Source organism: Fusarium pseudograminearum, chromosome 3 (assembly GCF_000303195.2).
Source record: "Fusarium pseudograminearum CS3096 chromosome 3, whole genome shotgun sequence".
In the NCBI taxonomy this organism is placed as follows: domain Eukaryota; kingdom Fungi; phylum Ascomycota; class Sordariomycetes; order Hypocreales; family Nectriaceae; genus Fusarium; species Fusarium pseudograminearum.
In genome coordinates this window covers 2,506,068-2,519,415 of record NC_031953.1, presented here as the reverse complement: position 1 = coordinate 2,519,415, position 13,348 = coordinate 2,506,068, and the positions used below count along the sequence as shown (strand labels likewise).

The 13,348-nt window shown below is 50.2% G+C and overlaps 4 protein-coding genes across 4 annotated transcripts; 3 read left to right on the top strand and 1 right to left on the bottom strand.

The window, feature by feature from the left end:
• Positions 1-32: 32 nt before the first annotated feature.
• On the top strand, positions 33-1,879 carry FPSE_05180 (uncharacterized protein; the record flags this gene model as incomplete). The annotated part of the gene is made up of 2 exons (XM_009258298.1): positions 33-851; positions 899-1,879. The coding sequence occupies 2 exons, from the start codon at positions 33-35 to the stop codon at positions 1,877-1,879; spliced, it is 1,800 nt and encodes a 599-aa protein (XP_009256573.1).
• Positions 1,880-3,391: 1,512 nt separating this feature from the next.
• On the top strand, positions 3,392-6,850 carry FPSE_05179 (uncharacterized protein; the record flags this gene model as incomplete). Its single annotated transcript, XM_009258297.1, has 1 exon — positions 3,392-6,850. The coding sequence occupies one exon, from the start codon at positions 3,392-3,394 to the stop codon at positions 6,848-6,850; it is 3,459 nt and encodes a 1,152-aa protein (XP_009256572.1).
• A 330-nt stretch (positions 6,851-7,180) lies between these two features.
• Positions 7,181-8,239, bottom strand: FPSE_05178 (uncharacterized protein; the record flags this gene model as incomplete). Its single annotated transcript, XM_009258296.1, has 1 exon — positions 7,181-8,239. One exon carries the CDS (start codon positions 8,237-8,239, stop codon positions 7,181-7,183), a length of 1,059 nt encoding a protein of 352 aa, XP_009256571.1.
• Positions 8,240-9,026: 787 nt separating this feature from the next.
• FPSE_05177 (uncharacterized protein) lies at positions 9,027-13,173 on the top strand (the record flags this gene model as incomplete). The annotated part of the gene is made up of 4 exons (XM_009258295.1): positions 9,027-9,042; positions 9,278-9,611; positions 9,689-9,841; positions 9,933-13,173. Coding segments are annotated over 4 exons (3,744 nt in total), but the record flags the coding sequence as incomplete, so codon positions are not given.
• Between the last annotated feature and the right edge of the window lie 175 nt (positions 13,174-13,348).

The following is a 13,348-nucleotide window of genomic DNA, read 5'->3' as shown; positions in this document are numbered from 1 at the left end:
TAAAACAACCCAGATATTGTACATTCGAAACCATGGTGTCTACCGAAGAGGCCATCCAGAGACTCAAAGAGGCTCGTCCTCCCGCGACAGACACATTTACATACCTTACCGTCGTCGAAACGAACCTCTCCCCCGAAGTTCTCCCAACTCTCCAGGACATTCTCCAAGACGCTGCGCTTACGAGCGAAATCGGCTGGGATCTCGTGGAGATGCTAATCTCTGTCCCAGGCAGCGAGGGCTGTCTCGAGACCATTGCCCGCCTGGGAAACCCTCGCGAAGTCATCCTCAAGGTTATCGAAGTTCTTGACGCCAACTCAGAATCATCCGAGGCCGGCGACGCCTCGGCGAGCGCAAAGTTCGTTATCCTGGTAGGCATGCTGAGCATCCTCCACCAAAGACTTCAGGTCAAGGCGCCATCACGATACCTTCATACCACACTGCAAACCGTTTACCGAGCGTACAACCCCCAAGGTGCCGAGACGACGGCTGCGGTTATTGACCTTGTACGATCTCTTTCTGGGCGAAAGCGACCACCTCTACCTACACGCCAATCTAGCGCCAAGATAGAAACGGCGTTCCAGGGGAGTGACATGTCCAAGAGTGCTCCCGATCCTGAGGCGCATGCAGGCCAAGCAGGCGAGGGCGAGTCTGAGCTGGTATCACGACTCTTGCAGTCATTTATAACAAGTATTCTCGAAGCTTATGTCAACTCGAACAATTTGGAATGGGCAGCAAGACATTTGGAATATTTGAGCCCCGAGAGGATTGTACCGAAGAAGCCAACCATGCTGCAAGCGTTCAAGCAAGTAGACGAGCTTCAAACCAGGGACGCCTTAGTTGGACAGTTAGTTGTAAGTCGTCTATCTACCATGGTGGAAATTGTTTCTAATTCCTTCAGGCTGTTGCCCGCGATTTAGGCCTGGCGAAATTGCCTTCTGACGAGGTCAAGAAGATTTTGCAGTCTCCGTTCGCGGTGAATCCACTGTCTGTCGAGCCCGATCCCAAAAATCCCGAAGCTATCAAACTATCATCTGGCGGCTTCCTTTGCTTGACCGCTTATCGCATGTTCGCATCGGACATTTTTGACGCCAATTACGAACAGCCCAATGCCAGTATTTTCCCTGAGCACCACAACTTGTTGAAGAGGTTCCTCGGCGATGAACCACAGATACAAATCGAGGGCAACCCTGGCACTGTCGAGGCATTGATTGTCATTGCACTTTGGCTTCAGGATCAGAAGCGGATAGTTGGACCTAATGCGGCTGAAGACAGGGAAGCAACATTCATGTCATATCATCATCTGCTAACTCTCATCTCTGTATTTCATCCATCTTTACGAGTACGGAATGCAGCCACCGTGTTGGCAGGCCAAATCCTTCATCAAGACCCTGATGAAGGGGATAGATTAAATATTCTGGAGGACTTGCTGGAAAACTGCATGTTTTCTTCTCTGCAAGCATGTGCAGTGACATGGCTACGAGAGGAAATCATCGCCACCCAGAAGGCTGGCTCAAAGGGACGATTTGCTGATTCTGACTGCTTGGACCAGCTCCAGTACACACTGTTTCCGGATCTCGAGTATCTTGCTGAGACGGACTTGGAGGCGCTATGGGAGTTCTGGGTACAGAACTCACCCTTCCATCTTCAAGTGGTAAACTTCTCTCTGTTTTTGTTTGGTGGTCAAGATTATAAGAGCTTGGCTCCTGCTGGCATGGCTGCAGCGATAGAGCATCGATACGCGAACCCTTTGCTTGCTGCTGCCAAGCGATTGACGGAGGCACTGGAAAAGAAAGAGATTGATGGTCAAGACCAGGAGGGCGAGGTGTCAATGCAGTTGAGCATTTTGACGGATACCCTTGAGCGTGTTCCGTTGCACTAGAGTTTATGAGTAAGAACGACAAGAGTGTTGTAGTTCAACTTGCAGTTGTATATGAATGACATTCTACAATATTCTGCTATTACCATGGTAATGAAATTCGCATATTCGAATAATAATATGTGTCTATAAGCTGTTGATCTCGTTGCTATCGTTATTTTTGCTTCGTTCCAATACTAGGTAGGCAATTGGTATAAGTTAAAGGAGTATTTGTCGGGGGGTTTTGCAGCAAAATAGAACCACATCTATCACAATAACAAACCAAAACAAAAGCCAGACATCTTCTTGACTGGTCGTATTATGACATACCAAAATACACCACAGGATGTATCAGTCAGTAACACACTTAAACAAGAAGTGTTTTTGAATGAACTCGTACAGGGTGGGTGGTAGTTTCATGCCCGGAGCAACGAGTCCGCAGTCAAGGACAAAGCACGGAATTTGGCCAGTCACAGGGAGAGGCGAAATTACTAGGTCAGTTTATGACATTTTAGCCTACACCCCATGTCGTTTATCTTTTGTAGACTACCTGGGCTTAGATGGACTTTTCTGTCGGGCCCTTGCCGAGTTAGCGTAGTAGTCCGCCGCCGAGAGAGGTTATGTTGAGCGGTTGAGCAATACCCTAGTAGTTATTGTGTAAGTTGTATTAGTTGTATGACGGCGGTCAATTGGTAGCTTAGAGCATTCGCCGTTAGGCACATGCCATAAGTCATGATAAGTTCATTATTTTACGCCAGCGCATTGACTTCGGAGGACAACAACTACGTCACAATATCTAATGAACATACGGATGTTGATTCTGTTGAACATCACGGGGCGACTGTACCTTTTGGGTACCTACGAAAGAAGCTGTCACAAAACGACAAAGCTCTTAATGGTGAAGCATGATGACCAGAAACTCTGGCTTGACAACGAATGAATGCATGGCTGCAGCTCTTTGAAACCGGCATCACCCCGAGTTGCCTGGGTACGAGTTTGGCCCATCATCGACGATTCCCGCCTGTTCCCTGCACTGAATGAGACCTTACGGAGGCCCATTAAATTAGCCTTGCGGCGCCAAAGAAGCTAGAACGCCGAGCGCCAAGGGGTACACAGTGGAACAGACGGCAAGTGACGTCATTGTATCTGAACCAGAAATTAAGAAAGAACATTCCCGAGACCAGAGTAGTGGCCTTGTGACGCCTGCCCAATTTTGTTTGTCAATACTAGAGTAGAAGGGAGGAACCTTTCGATGACCCGAGACTTGACCACGGCCTTTTTTCTCTTTTCATTACACTTGTGCACTGAAGCGTGGTACAATATACGTGATTCTAGCAACAGCATTTGCCAAGCAGACCTATTGCCAAGGTGCGACTGATCAAGTGGCGTACACGACCGTGACACGACGACTACGATATCCCATCACTATAAACAGAGCCATCTGCATAATTTCTTCGCGTTCCTCTGTCTATAAACCACCCGAGAGAAAGACATCAAACCTTCCCGCTCCCACAGAGGAGTCGCAGTACTGCTGCCATGGATTCTCAATCAGAAGATGGCAATAGGCTTAAGCTAGAAGTATCGCAGAAGTACAACGATGGAGAAAACGAACAACAACCCACAACAGTAATTACGGATGACCATGGAGATCTCGCCTTTCCCGCCGCCGTTCCACGCCCGATCCTGTCACCCGAGAGCCCATTATCGTCGAGAAGTCACAAAGAGGCTGTCACTCCCAACGCTGCCCCAAGCGAAGACCGTCAACCAACACGAGTTCATTCACAACCTGTGCCCGTATCAGAAACCCCTGGACATGTATTGTCAAAAAAGTCATCAGCTCCCAAGGACCGACCCAAGCCGACCAAGACATGGCAAACCGAACAGCCCAGGCGCGATCATCACCGCCATCACTCATACTTTCGACCCGGCCCAGCCAGGGCTGGCACATCATATCTGAACAAAGCGATTTGGGAAGGCCCCGAAAGTACAGCACTCGACTCTAGAAGAAGTTCGTCGTCATCGTCCGACGAAGAGCAACGACCGATCAACCGGCGGGAACCACCAAGTGATGGAGACCGGAAGAAAGACAAGGCATCACATAAAGACCTTAGTGATGATAAATATGGTCACTTCAGCGTCGGTAACCAGAATTACCAAACATCTGGAAAGGTCAAGAAGGATGGACGCTTGCGAATCACTGTCAATGAGACCGCAGGTACCGGATATCTTAGTAAGGCTCTCGGTGCAGCTGTTAGCAAGGTGGCACCCCCAAGGGTGGAACAAGCCGAAAAGCCATCCAACTTGACAATTCCCGAGAGCCCACGTCGATCATCCTCTGCGACAGCTGTGGCGGACCCAAGACCCCAGACACGCCTGAACATTGTTATCATGGTTATTGGTTCACGAGGAGATGCCCAACCATTTCTAAAAATCGGCAAGGTCCTCAAGGAGGACTACGGACATCGAGTACGCATCGCTACACACCCAGCGTTTCGTGAATTTGTGGAAAAGGATTCGGGCCTCGAGTTCTTTTCAGTTGGGGGCGACCCATCTGAACTTATGGCCTTCATGGTTAAGAATCCTGGTTTGATCCCGACTCTTGAGACATTCAAGGCTGGAGATATTGGCCGACGACGAGCTGCCATGGCTACTATGTTTGATGGTTTCTGGCGTGCGTGCATTAATGCCACAGACGACGAGTCGGACCGTCAGAACTTAAAGATGATGGGCGAGAAGAATCCCTTTGTGGCGGACGTCATCATCGCCAACCCGCCAAGTTTTGCACATGTTCACTGTGCTGAAGCGCTCGGAATCCCTGTTCACTTGATGTTTACCTTTCCTTATACACCAACGCAAGCGTTTCCACACCCCTTGGCGAGCATCAAGAACTCCAACGTGGATCCAGGATACACCAACTTCATCTCATACCCCTTGGTTGAAATGATGGTATGGCAAGGGTTGGGAGATCTGGTTAACGAATTCCGTGTCAAGACCTTGGCCCTAGACCCGGTATCAACTCTCTGGGCACCTGGTGCGACGTATCGTCTGCATGTACCTTTCACGTATTTGTGGTCACCGGGTCTTGTACCCAAGCCACAGGACTGGGGCAGTGAAATTGACGTAGCTGGCTTCGTGTTCCTCGACTTGGCCTCGACCTTTGAGCCACCAAAGGAATTGGAAGACTTCATTGCGGCTGGAGACACCCCTATATATATTGGATTTGGCTCCATTGTTGTCGATGATGCTGACAAGTTCACCGAAATGATCTTCAAGGCCGTTGAAATGGCAGGTGTTCGTGCCTTGGTGTCGAAGGGCTGGGGTGGACTTGGAGGAGATGACGTCCCAGAAAACGTCTTCATGCTCGACAACACCCCTCACGACTGGCTTTTCCCACGAGTAAAAGCTTGTGTAATTCATGGAGGTGCGGGTACAACAGCCATCGCGCTCAAGTGCGGAAAGCCAACAATGATCGTTCCCTTCTTCGGTGACCAGAATTTCTGGGGCAAGATGGTGAGCAGCGCAGACGTCGGCCCTGAACCGATTCCCTACAAACATCTAGACGCAGAGAAACTCGCAGAAGGCATCGAGTATTGTCTCTCGGACAAGGCAAGAGAAGCTGCGGAAAAAATCGCTAAGCGAATAGCAGAAGAGGGTGATGGTGCTGAAAATGCTGTCAAGGAGTTCCACCGACAGCTAAACCTCGAATCTCCTAGCATTCTGCGATGCTCCATCCTCAGAGACCGCACTGCTGTCTGGGAAGTCAAAGGAACCAATATCAAATTGGGTGCCTTGGCTGCTGACATGCTTGTTGATAACGGACTTCTGACCTGGAAGCGCTTGAGACTCCTCAGGCATAAAGAATGGAATGATTTCGAAGGTCCTGGAGAGCCTGTCACTGGGATTGCTGGTTCCATTGCTAGCACAGTCGGTGAAGCATTCCACGGCGTTGCTAGCGTTCCTTACCATTGGGCAAAAAGGACAAAGTCGACCAGAAGAAGGAAGAGCGTAAAAAGATCAAAGAAACCCAAGAAGACCAACCAAGAAGCATCGCAAAACGATGCAGCAGATCCCGAAAACACAGCGGACGGTGCTTCAATACACACCGAGGCGACAGCCGAGGAAGCAAGCGGACAGTACGTCGGCGATATGGCGAGTGGCGTTGAAAGGACAGCTACAGCTATCGCCAAGGCGCCAGTGGACCTCTCCATGGCTCTGGCACAGGGATTTCACAATGCTCCTCGACTATATGGCGACAATACGGTACGACGACCCATTCGAGTAACTGGCTTTCATTCTGGACTCCGAGCAGCTGGGCACGAGTTTGCCTATGGTGTCTACGATGGTTTCACAGGAGTTGTTCGTCTTCCAATCCGCGGAGCAAAAGAGAATGGGCCAATTGGATTTGTCAAGGGCACAGGTATGGGCTTGACAGGACTAGTACTCAAGAATCTGTCTGCTATTGTTGGTCCGGTCGGTTACACGCTGAAGGGTGTTGTGAAACAGGCCGAACGATCCAAGACGCCCCAGAAGACCATCCGTCGGGCTCGCATGGCTCAAGGACAGAGAGAGTATAATGCACTCCCAGAAGATCACCAGAAACAACTGGAAAAGGAGATAATGGACGGATGGCATGTCATGAAGGAGCTAAGAGAGAAACTCCAGGAGTTGGAGAAGCAGCGTGGTATCGCCGGGCAGATTGACCGGGTCCTTATTGATACCGAGGTCGTGTTCGAAGACGTGGACACTGCCAAAAGGTCGTTGGAAGCGCTCAAGCAAGGAAAGGATCTTGAGGATGTGGTAGATCCTGATCGAGATCGTGGTCGTGGTGAAGGAAAGTCTGGCCGGGATCGAAGCATGTCGATTCGAAGATCGTTGAATTTTACAAAGAGACATGGGGAGAAGAAACGCCTCGCATCGCTGGCTGATGCTGATGGTAACATGGCCGAAGGAGCAGTTCATTCTGGAACGGATAGACTGACCGTGCCAGCGAGGTAGAATCATTTGCTCATGAGGGATTGCATGGCGTTGGGTTGCGGTTGTTTTTGAAGGAATATAGTATACGTATACCCCGATCGTGCGGTCTAGGCTGTAATTGTAGTATAAGTTTTAATTAAAAATGCATAATATTCAAATAAATACCCCTTGTGCATGCTCGCGTTAGTGGATTGAAATTTGTGTCTTGTGAATGTCTAGTCTAGTAGGTATGATGTGAGGCTGCAATGGGTGTTTACCGAAGCTCAAGTTGCTTCTTACCATGAAAATACAAAAGCGTCGTTCTGATGAGCCAATAGGGTGAATTAATATTGCAATGTTGATTTCGTTGTCTCAACGTCGTCGATCATGATCTCGATGGCTTCGGTGTCTGTCGTCTCTGTTTCTTTCGCGGTCTCGATCACGGTCACGGTCACGGTCGCGATGCCCATGCCTACTGTCTCGATCCCTTTCCCGCTCACGCTCGCGCTTGTAACTGTCTTCATGTCGACGACCTTCCTTTCGTTTACTCTCTTCTCGGCGGTACTCGTCTAGGCGTGGTCGCCTGTTCTTTTTCCCATTCTGATTCCATCCGCCAAGATCCTCCTCTCCTTTGAGTTCCTTGGCACCAAGTCCGAGCCGGTTTGGACGTCGCTTGACTTCTTTTACTGTGCCGCGAGGTTTACCATCCCAACCCATACCTCGCAGGAGAGCTGCGCCAAACTCCTCTACAGGCATGGCTTCATAGTCGTCCAGAGTAGACGCTTCGCCGGCATCTTGGATGTCGCGTTGGTAGGCGTCCTCTTCGGTTGGATGGATAACCTTTTCCTCTTCCTCCTTCTTCCCTAATAGCGCATCTATCGCTTCATCGTCTGCTGATCGTTTGGGAGGTAGTTTCTTATCGTTATCGCCCTGGCTGGGGGCCCTTTCGTCCTTGCGGTCCCGATCGGCATCCTGTTTGTCGTCCTCGGTCTTCTCCTTGATTGTCAGACCCCATTTCAGACCCTTATCCTGGTCTGCAGGTTCTGTTTCGACTGTTGTTCCGGCCTGTTGAGCCCTGGCCTCCTCGGGAAGCAGATTCTTTCCCTTTCTCTGCGCTTTGGCCTCTGATCTCCAGTCGCGATTGGCTTGTCGAGCAATCACGTAGTCCTTTTTCTCTGTCCTTGGGTCCTTCGCTTTGCGCTCTGTTTCTGCGCCCTCGGCACCGAAGCCAGTAATATTTTCATGTCGTCCACGGTGGTCATCTTGGTCGTCTTCGGAATCAGATGCTCCTCCTAGAGCTTGTGGTCGCGGTCTCTTTCCTAGTGACGATGGCGGATGTGGTCTTGCGAGCTTTTTTGAATTGCTGTTATTCGAAGGAGCACCGAATTTGATTGCTATCCGTGGTGCTGCTGGTTTGTTTTGTTCTGACATTGTTGGCAAGTCGTTCTGTTGATAAGCGCAAATACACATGCATCTATGTCGAGTAGAGGAGACAGATAAATTTTGAAAGACGTCAGAAGCAGGCAGTCGTAAGTCTTTTGTGGCGCACGCATAGGTTGTGGCGGGCCGATTCTTCTTGGAGAGTGGCTGAATGACAAGTGGTACTTATGAAGAAGTACCTCATTGAGAACCCGATCAAGCGGTCAATGCAGAATCAGAGTCGCTACATAATAAGGCTCATTGTTAAGTAAAATGCTAAAAGCTCATGCAGTGCTGAAAATAAGAGGCTGCTTCTTACGAATTTGAAGGACTATCATTCCACCATAACTTAGTACCTATGCCAGACTTTGGGATATACGTTAGCACCTGAAGGCTTAATGCCCGGAAACGATAAGCTCCTGTGAACTGTACGTTGATTCCCTAGCTGCCTAGGTAGGTATCTATAGGTAGTGGCACACTGTTTGTTATTGATCGCCCTAGATGAAAGCATGAAAGAATATGATATCCAGCCCTGTGGATGACGGGGTGGAAGAAGATTGAAAGAAAATACTGTACATAGTACAGATAATTGCACGCAACATGTACTTTCGCCTTCACTTACACGTACACATGTACATGCACTTGCCTTTTTTTATAGGTTACAAGCATGAGAAAGGATACATACAGTAGTCTACGTGGTGGAGATTTAAATGACTGTTCTAACAAATATGAGCGTAGTGGACACGGTGCCTGACATGCACCAACATACCGTGCTGTCCTAGGACTTCTACCCCTTTCTATGGCCCCTCGCGCTCGTGAGTGCACTTGGCGCAGCGGTTGGACAATTTTAGCACAGTGCAGACAATAGATGTTGGACCAGAAATTTGAATCTCGTTTTCCACAAACCTTGGCCTTATCCCAAACCTTGATCCTCACTTCTCCTACCCACCAGTCGCGCTACACCCACTATTTGCTGCAAGCCTGGTTGATTGCCCCCCCTAATCCACCGCCAGTCCCGCACTCTCTAGTCTCTTCCGATACCTTCCCCAGCGTTCAATGTCCCCCATGTACCCGTGCTTCACCTAAACTCTACTGCATTCAGCGCTTTGAGCTGCAAACCACCAAAACACCACAGTATCGTCTCCCCAGAGACAGAAATTTTGACGCCCTCCAGCGACGTCGCCCTCAACACCGACACCCCAAAATCAATCAACAACAACCTTTTTCATCGTCAAAAACCTGTGCATTCATCTCAGGCGACTTCAAATTATTTCTTGCAACGTCCGTTTCACCCCAAAACGGATGTCGCGGCCGTCGATGCTATGACTGAGGTCGGAGCCGCCGATCTATCAAGGCTGCTTCAATCAAAGCGCAATGAGTGCAGGTTAGTATAAGCTCAAACGAAAGAGCTAATTTTTCCGATCATGGCGATGTCTTTTTCGGCCTGCTAACTTGCCTCAGTTCAATTGTGACGTCGCGGAAGCGAAAGCTTCGCGAACTGTTCGTTGTTGCGACACAGTCCGAGGGTCTGCCGCACCCAGTCTTGACCAACCCAGACGCGCCGACCACAACACCAGCCGAATGGCAATTCTTGCAAGCCAACGATATCAACCAGTACGTTATGCAAATTGAACACGCGCTTTTTGGAATTGATTTCCGCGTGCATCGTGCCGCCAATGCCTGCAACATGCTAATGCCAGTATAGAAGCAAGACGCTCAATGAAGCCAGCATCCCCACGAGGCCAACCTTCTCGCTAGAAGTGCTCAAGAAATCTCTGGCAAAGTCGATATTCATTGCGAATGAATCTGTGCCGAAGCAAACGCCGGAGAATTCAAATAAATCCCATGTAACGGATGCGCAGGACGACCAACAGTCTAACAAGGCACCTTTATCTACAAAACCCGATGCTGCTGCTACTTCAACAAGACCTAACACACCCGAGACTTCAACAGAGTCAGCTACAACCGCCAATCTCGTTCCTCCACCCGCCAAGAACACCCAAGCTGTACTTCCACCTGCCGATGCGATTGAAAAGCCGATACCAACAACCTCTCCAGATGTTCCTGCATCCACTGGCGCCAATGCGAATCCGATAACGAACGGAGAGGACCGTGTCGATCCAAATGAAGTCGCATCGGCACCGCGCCAACCTCAAGTCACCTTTGAAACAGGAACAAAGGGCGACCATGTTGAGACTGGAACATCGTCAGTGAAGTCTGGTCAGGGGGTCGGGGATTCTGCTGTAACCACAAGTGTTCCCTCAACAGTTAAGCCCTCTGCCGACGCTACTCGTTCCGCCGACGCTTTATCTTCGCCTGGTTCAACGGCCCAAAGTGCGACTACACCTGCGGTACATGATGATGCTTCTACAGATACAAGTCCGGAGCATGAGGGGCCACAGTATGTCGAGCCAGCAGAACAGGAAAATATTGAGGATGGTACCCGTGAGAGAGGCACAGACAAATACCATCAGAGTCATCAAGGCGATGATATTCGAGCTCCTTCAACCAAAGACCTGGAAGACCGTGTATTGGAAGCACCCCCTGACTCTGCCGAAGCCCAGCTTCTCCAAGAATCTATCCGATCGAATGTCGCAGCAGAGAAAGAGGCAGCACTGAACTCGGCGAGCACTAGCCAGGAGGCAGACACTGCTATACCAGCGCCAGTGTCCGAAGATGTTAACATGTCGGATGTTGACGACAGGGTTGTCAAGGCTGCGCCCACGGTTGGAGGAAAGGTTGAGGAGAAGCATGCCCAACAGATACTCGATACTGATGCGAAATCCGCTTTAGCAACTGGTGCACCTGCAGAAATTTCAGGTAGTAAGGAAATTCCAGACAGCCAAGAAGAGGCCCCTGAACAGATGGATGTGGATGCGCCCGAGCCTAAAGCAAGTACTGAAAGTCAAATCGGAGCGCCCATATCACCTGAGAAGTTGGATGCAGCCGACAGCGGTCCGTCCTCGCCTACACCTGCGCATATAACTGAGGTCGCTGCACCCCCCGAGCCTGTTCGTCAAGATTCACCGCCCAAAGTTGAGCGCGCTGTCACTAGAGTTTCGTCTGGGGCAATGCGTCCAAAGTCTGTCAGTGAAATTGTTGGCGTGACCCCTCGCCAAACCCCGACGTTGGAACACATTTCTACCAATAAGAGCATAAACCATCAGCTGACTCCTTTAACTTCTACTCCCAAATCACCAACCCTGAGGCACCGTCACATTTCCGCTCATCAAAGACAGACATCTCGCAGTCAGCCCTCGACGGTTGTGTTTGGTAAGCAGTCCAAGAAGGGCGAAGAAAAGTCGATGGTGACCAGCCAACATGACACGATTCTTCCGACCGAAGACTACTACACCCCTCTTTTTGTTCAGGGCTTTGCTGGCAGTTCATCATGGATGCAGCCGATCGAGAAAATCTTGTATACTGCCAACAAGACCGTTACAACGCCGGATGCCAACCTGGCCATCCAAGACCACCAAGCATGCAAAGTTTTGAGGCGCGTCTACCATCTTCAGCAGCACGATAAATGGTCTCTGCGGCAACCCAAACGTTGCCCTGAGCCCACCCGGCCCCCGTCTCACTGGGACGTTGTGCTTCAAGAAATGAAATGGATGCGAACAGATTTCCGAGAGGAGCGAAAATGGAAGAGAGCTGTAGCCAAGAATCTTGCATATGCTTGTGCAGAATGGCATGAAGCTACCCCTGAAGAGCGGAAGACACTGCAAGTTCAAGCTGTTATACCCCCCAAGATGAAGCCGGCAAGCGATGTCGCCATGGTTGACGTCGAGGGCGCAAACCATCTAACTCCCGATCTCGTTTCTGGCGAAGATGTCGAATCTATCGATAATCTCGATGACCTGATCGAAGAATTTCCAGAGACAATAGCGCCATCCGCCATATTCAACCTTCAAGACGAAGATGTCGTTTTTGGTCTACGCCGAACTGCCGCTGCAGACCAGCTTTTGGAAGAGCTCCCAATGTTTGGAGCACCTCTTCAGGTCCCCAAGTTCGATCTTACAGGCCCCGAATGGGATCCCGACGCTCATTGGCGACGACCAGCTCTGCCCTTGAGCAAGTACGTCGAGGGCCACATGAAGTTGGTTTCAGATGGCCCACCGAGAAAGCGCAGTCGATATAATTATCAGAACGAAGATTCTGACGACGAAGGCGAGGCTGGTTTTGTGAGCAGCGATTCTACACCCAGCCTTCCCCTACCATCAGCCACCGACGAGGTTGCTTTGTTTAACCCTGAGATGAAGCACATTCGCGATCGTTTGTATGTTGGCCATCAATTCCGGCCACCTTCGGAATACCCCATGCCCTCTCAAAGTTTCTTCGAATGTCGCAGCCCATCACAATGGACCATTGCCGAGGACGACGAACTTCGAAGCCTTGTCCGGGAACATTCTTATAATTGGTCTCTCATTTCTAGTATACTTGCACCCAGATCCATTTTCAACTCTGGTGCGGAGAGACGCACTCCTTGGGAATGCTTTGAGAGGTGGATCAATCTGGAAGGACTGCCAGCGGACATGTCTAAGACGCAGTACTTCAAAGCCTATATGGGCCGTATTAATACAGCCCAGAACATGATTAACATGCAGAACCAGGCGATGGCACAGCAGCAGGTTAACCAAGCCAACGGAGCAGTCACTCCTGGGCGACGAAGGCATCAATCCATTCCCTTCAGAGTAGAGAGGCGACGCAATCAGAAGCATCTCACAATGCTTGATGCCATGCGGAAGCTGGCAAAGAAACGGGAGACCACAGCACAGAAGCAGCAACACACGGCATCGCAGAATGCTGCCAACAAAAAGACTAATGAGTCCGCATCGCAACGCCCAACGAAAACACCAGGAGAATACAGCAGGCTACGCTACGAAAGAGATCAAGCTCTGGCAGAAAAGATGGCGCAATTCGCGTCAAGGCAAGAGGCTCAAAGACGAGTAAGTAACACAGCAGCACGGCCCAATGGAAGCAAAAAGCTGACATCCTCCCAGGCTGTTTTGCAAGCCAGAGCTCAAGGTCAAGCTGCTCAGATGGCGGCTGGCACTCCTGCAGCTGTGCAGGCTGGCCAGAACTCGGCACAAGCTGCTGCTGCGGCAGCCGCTGCGGCAGCGG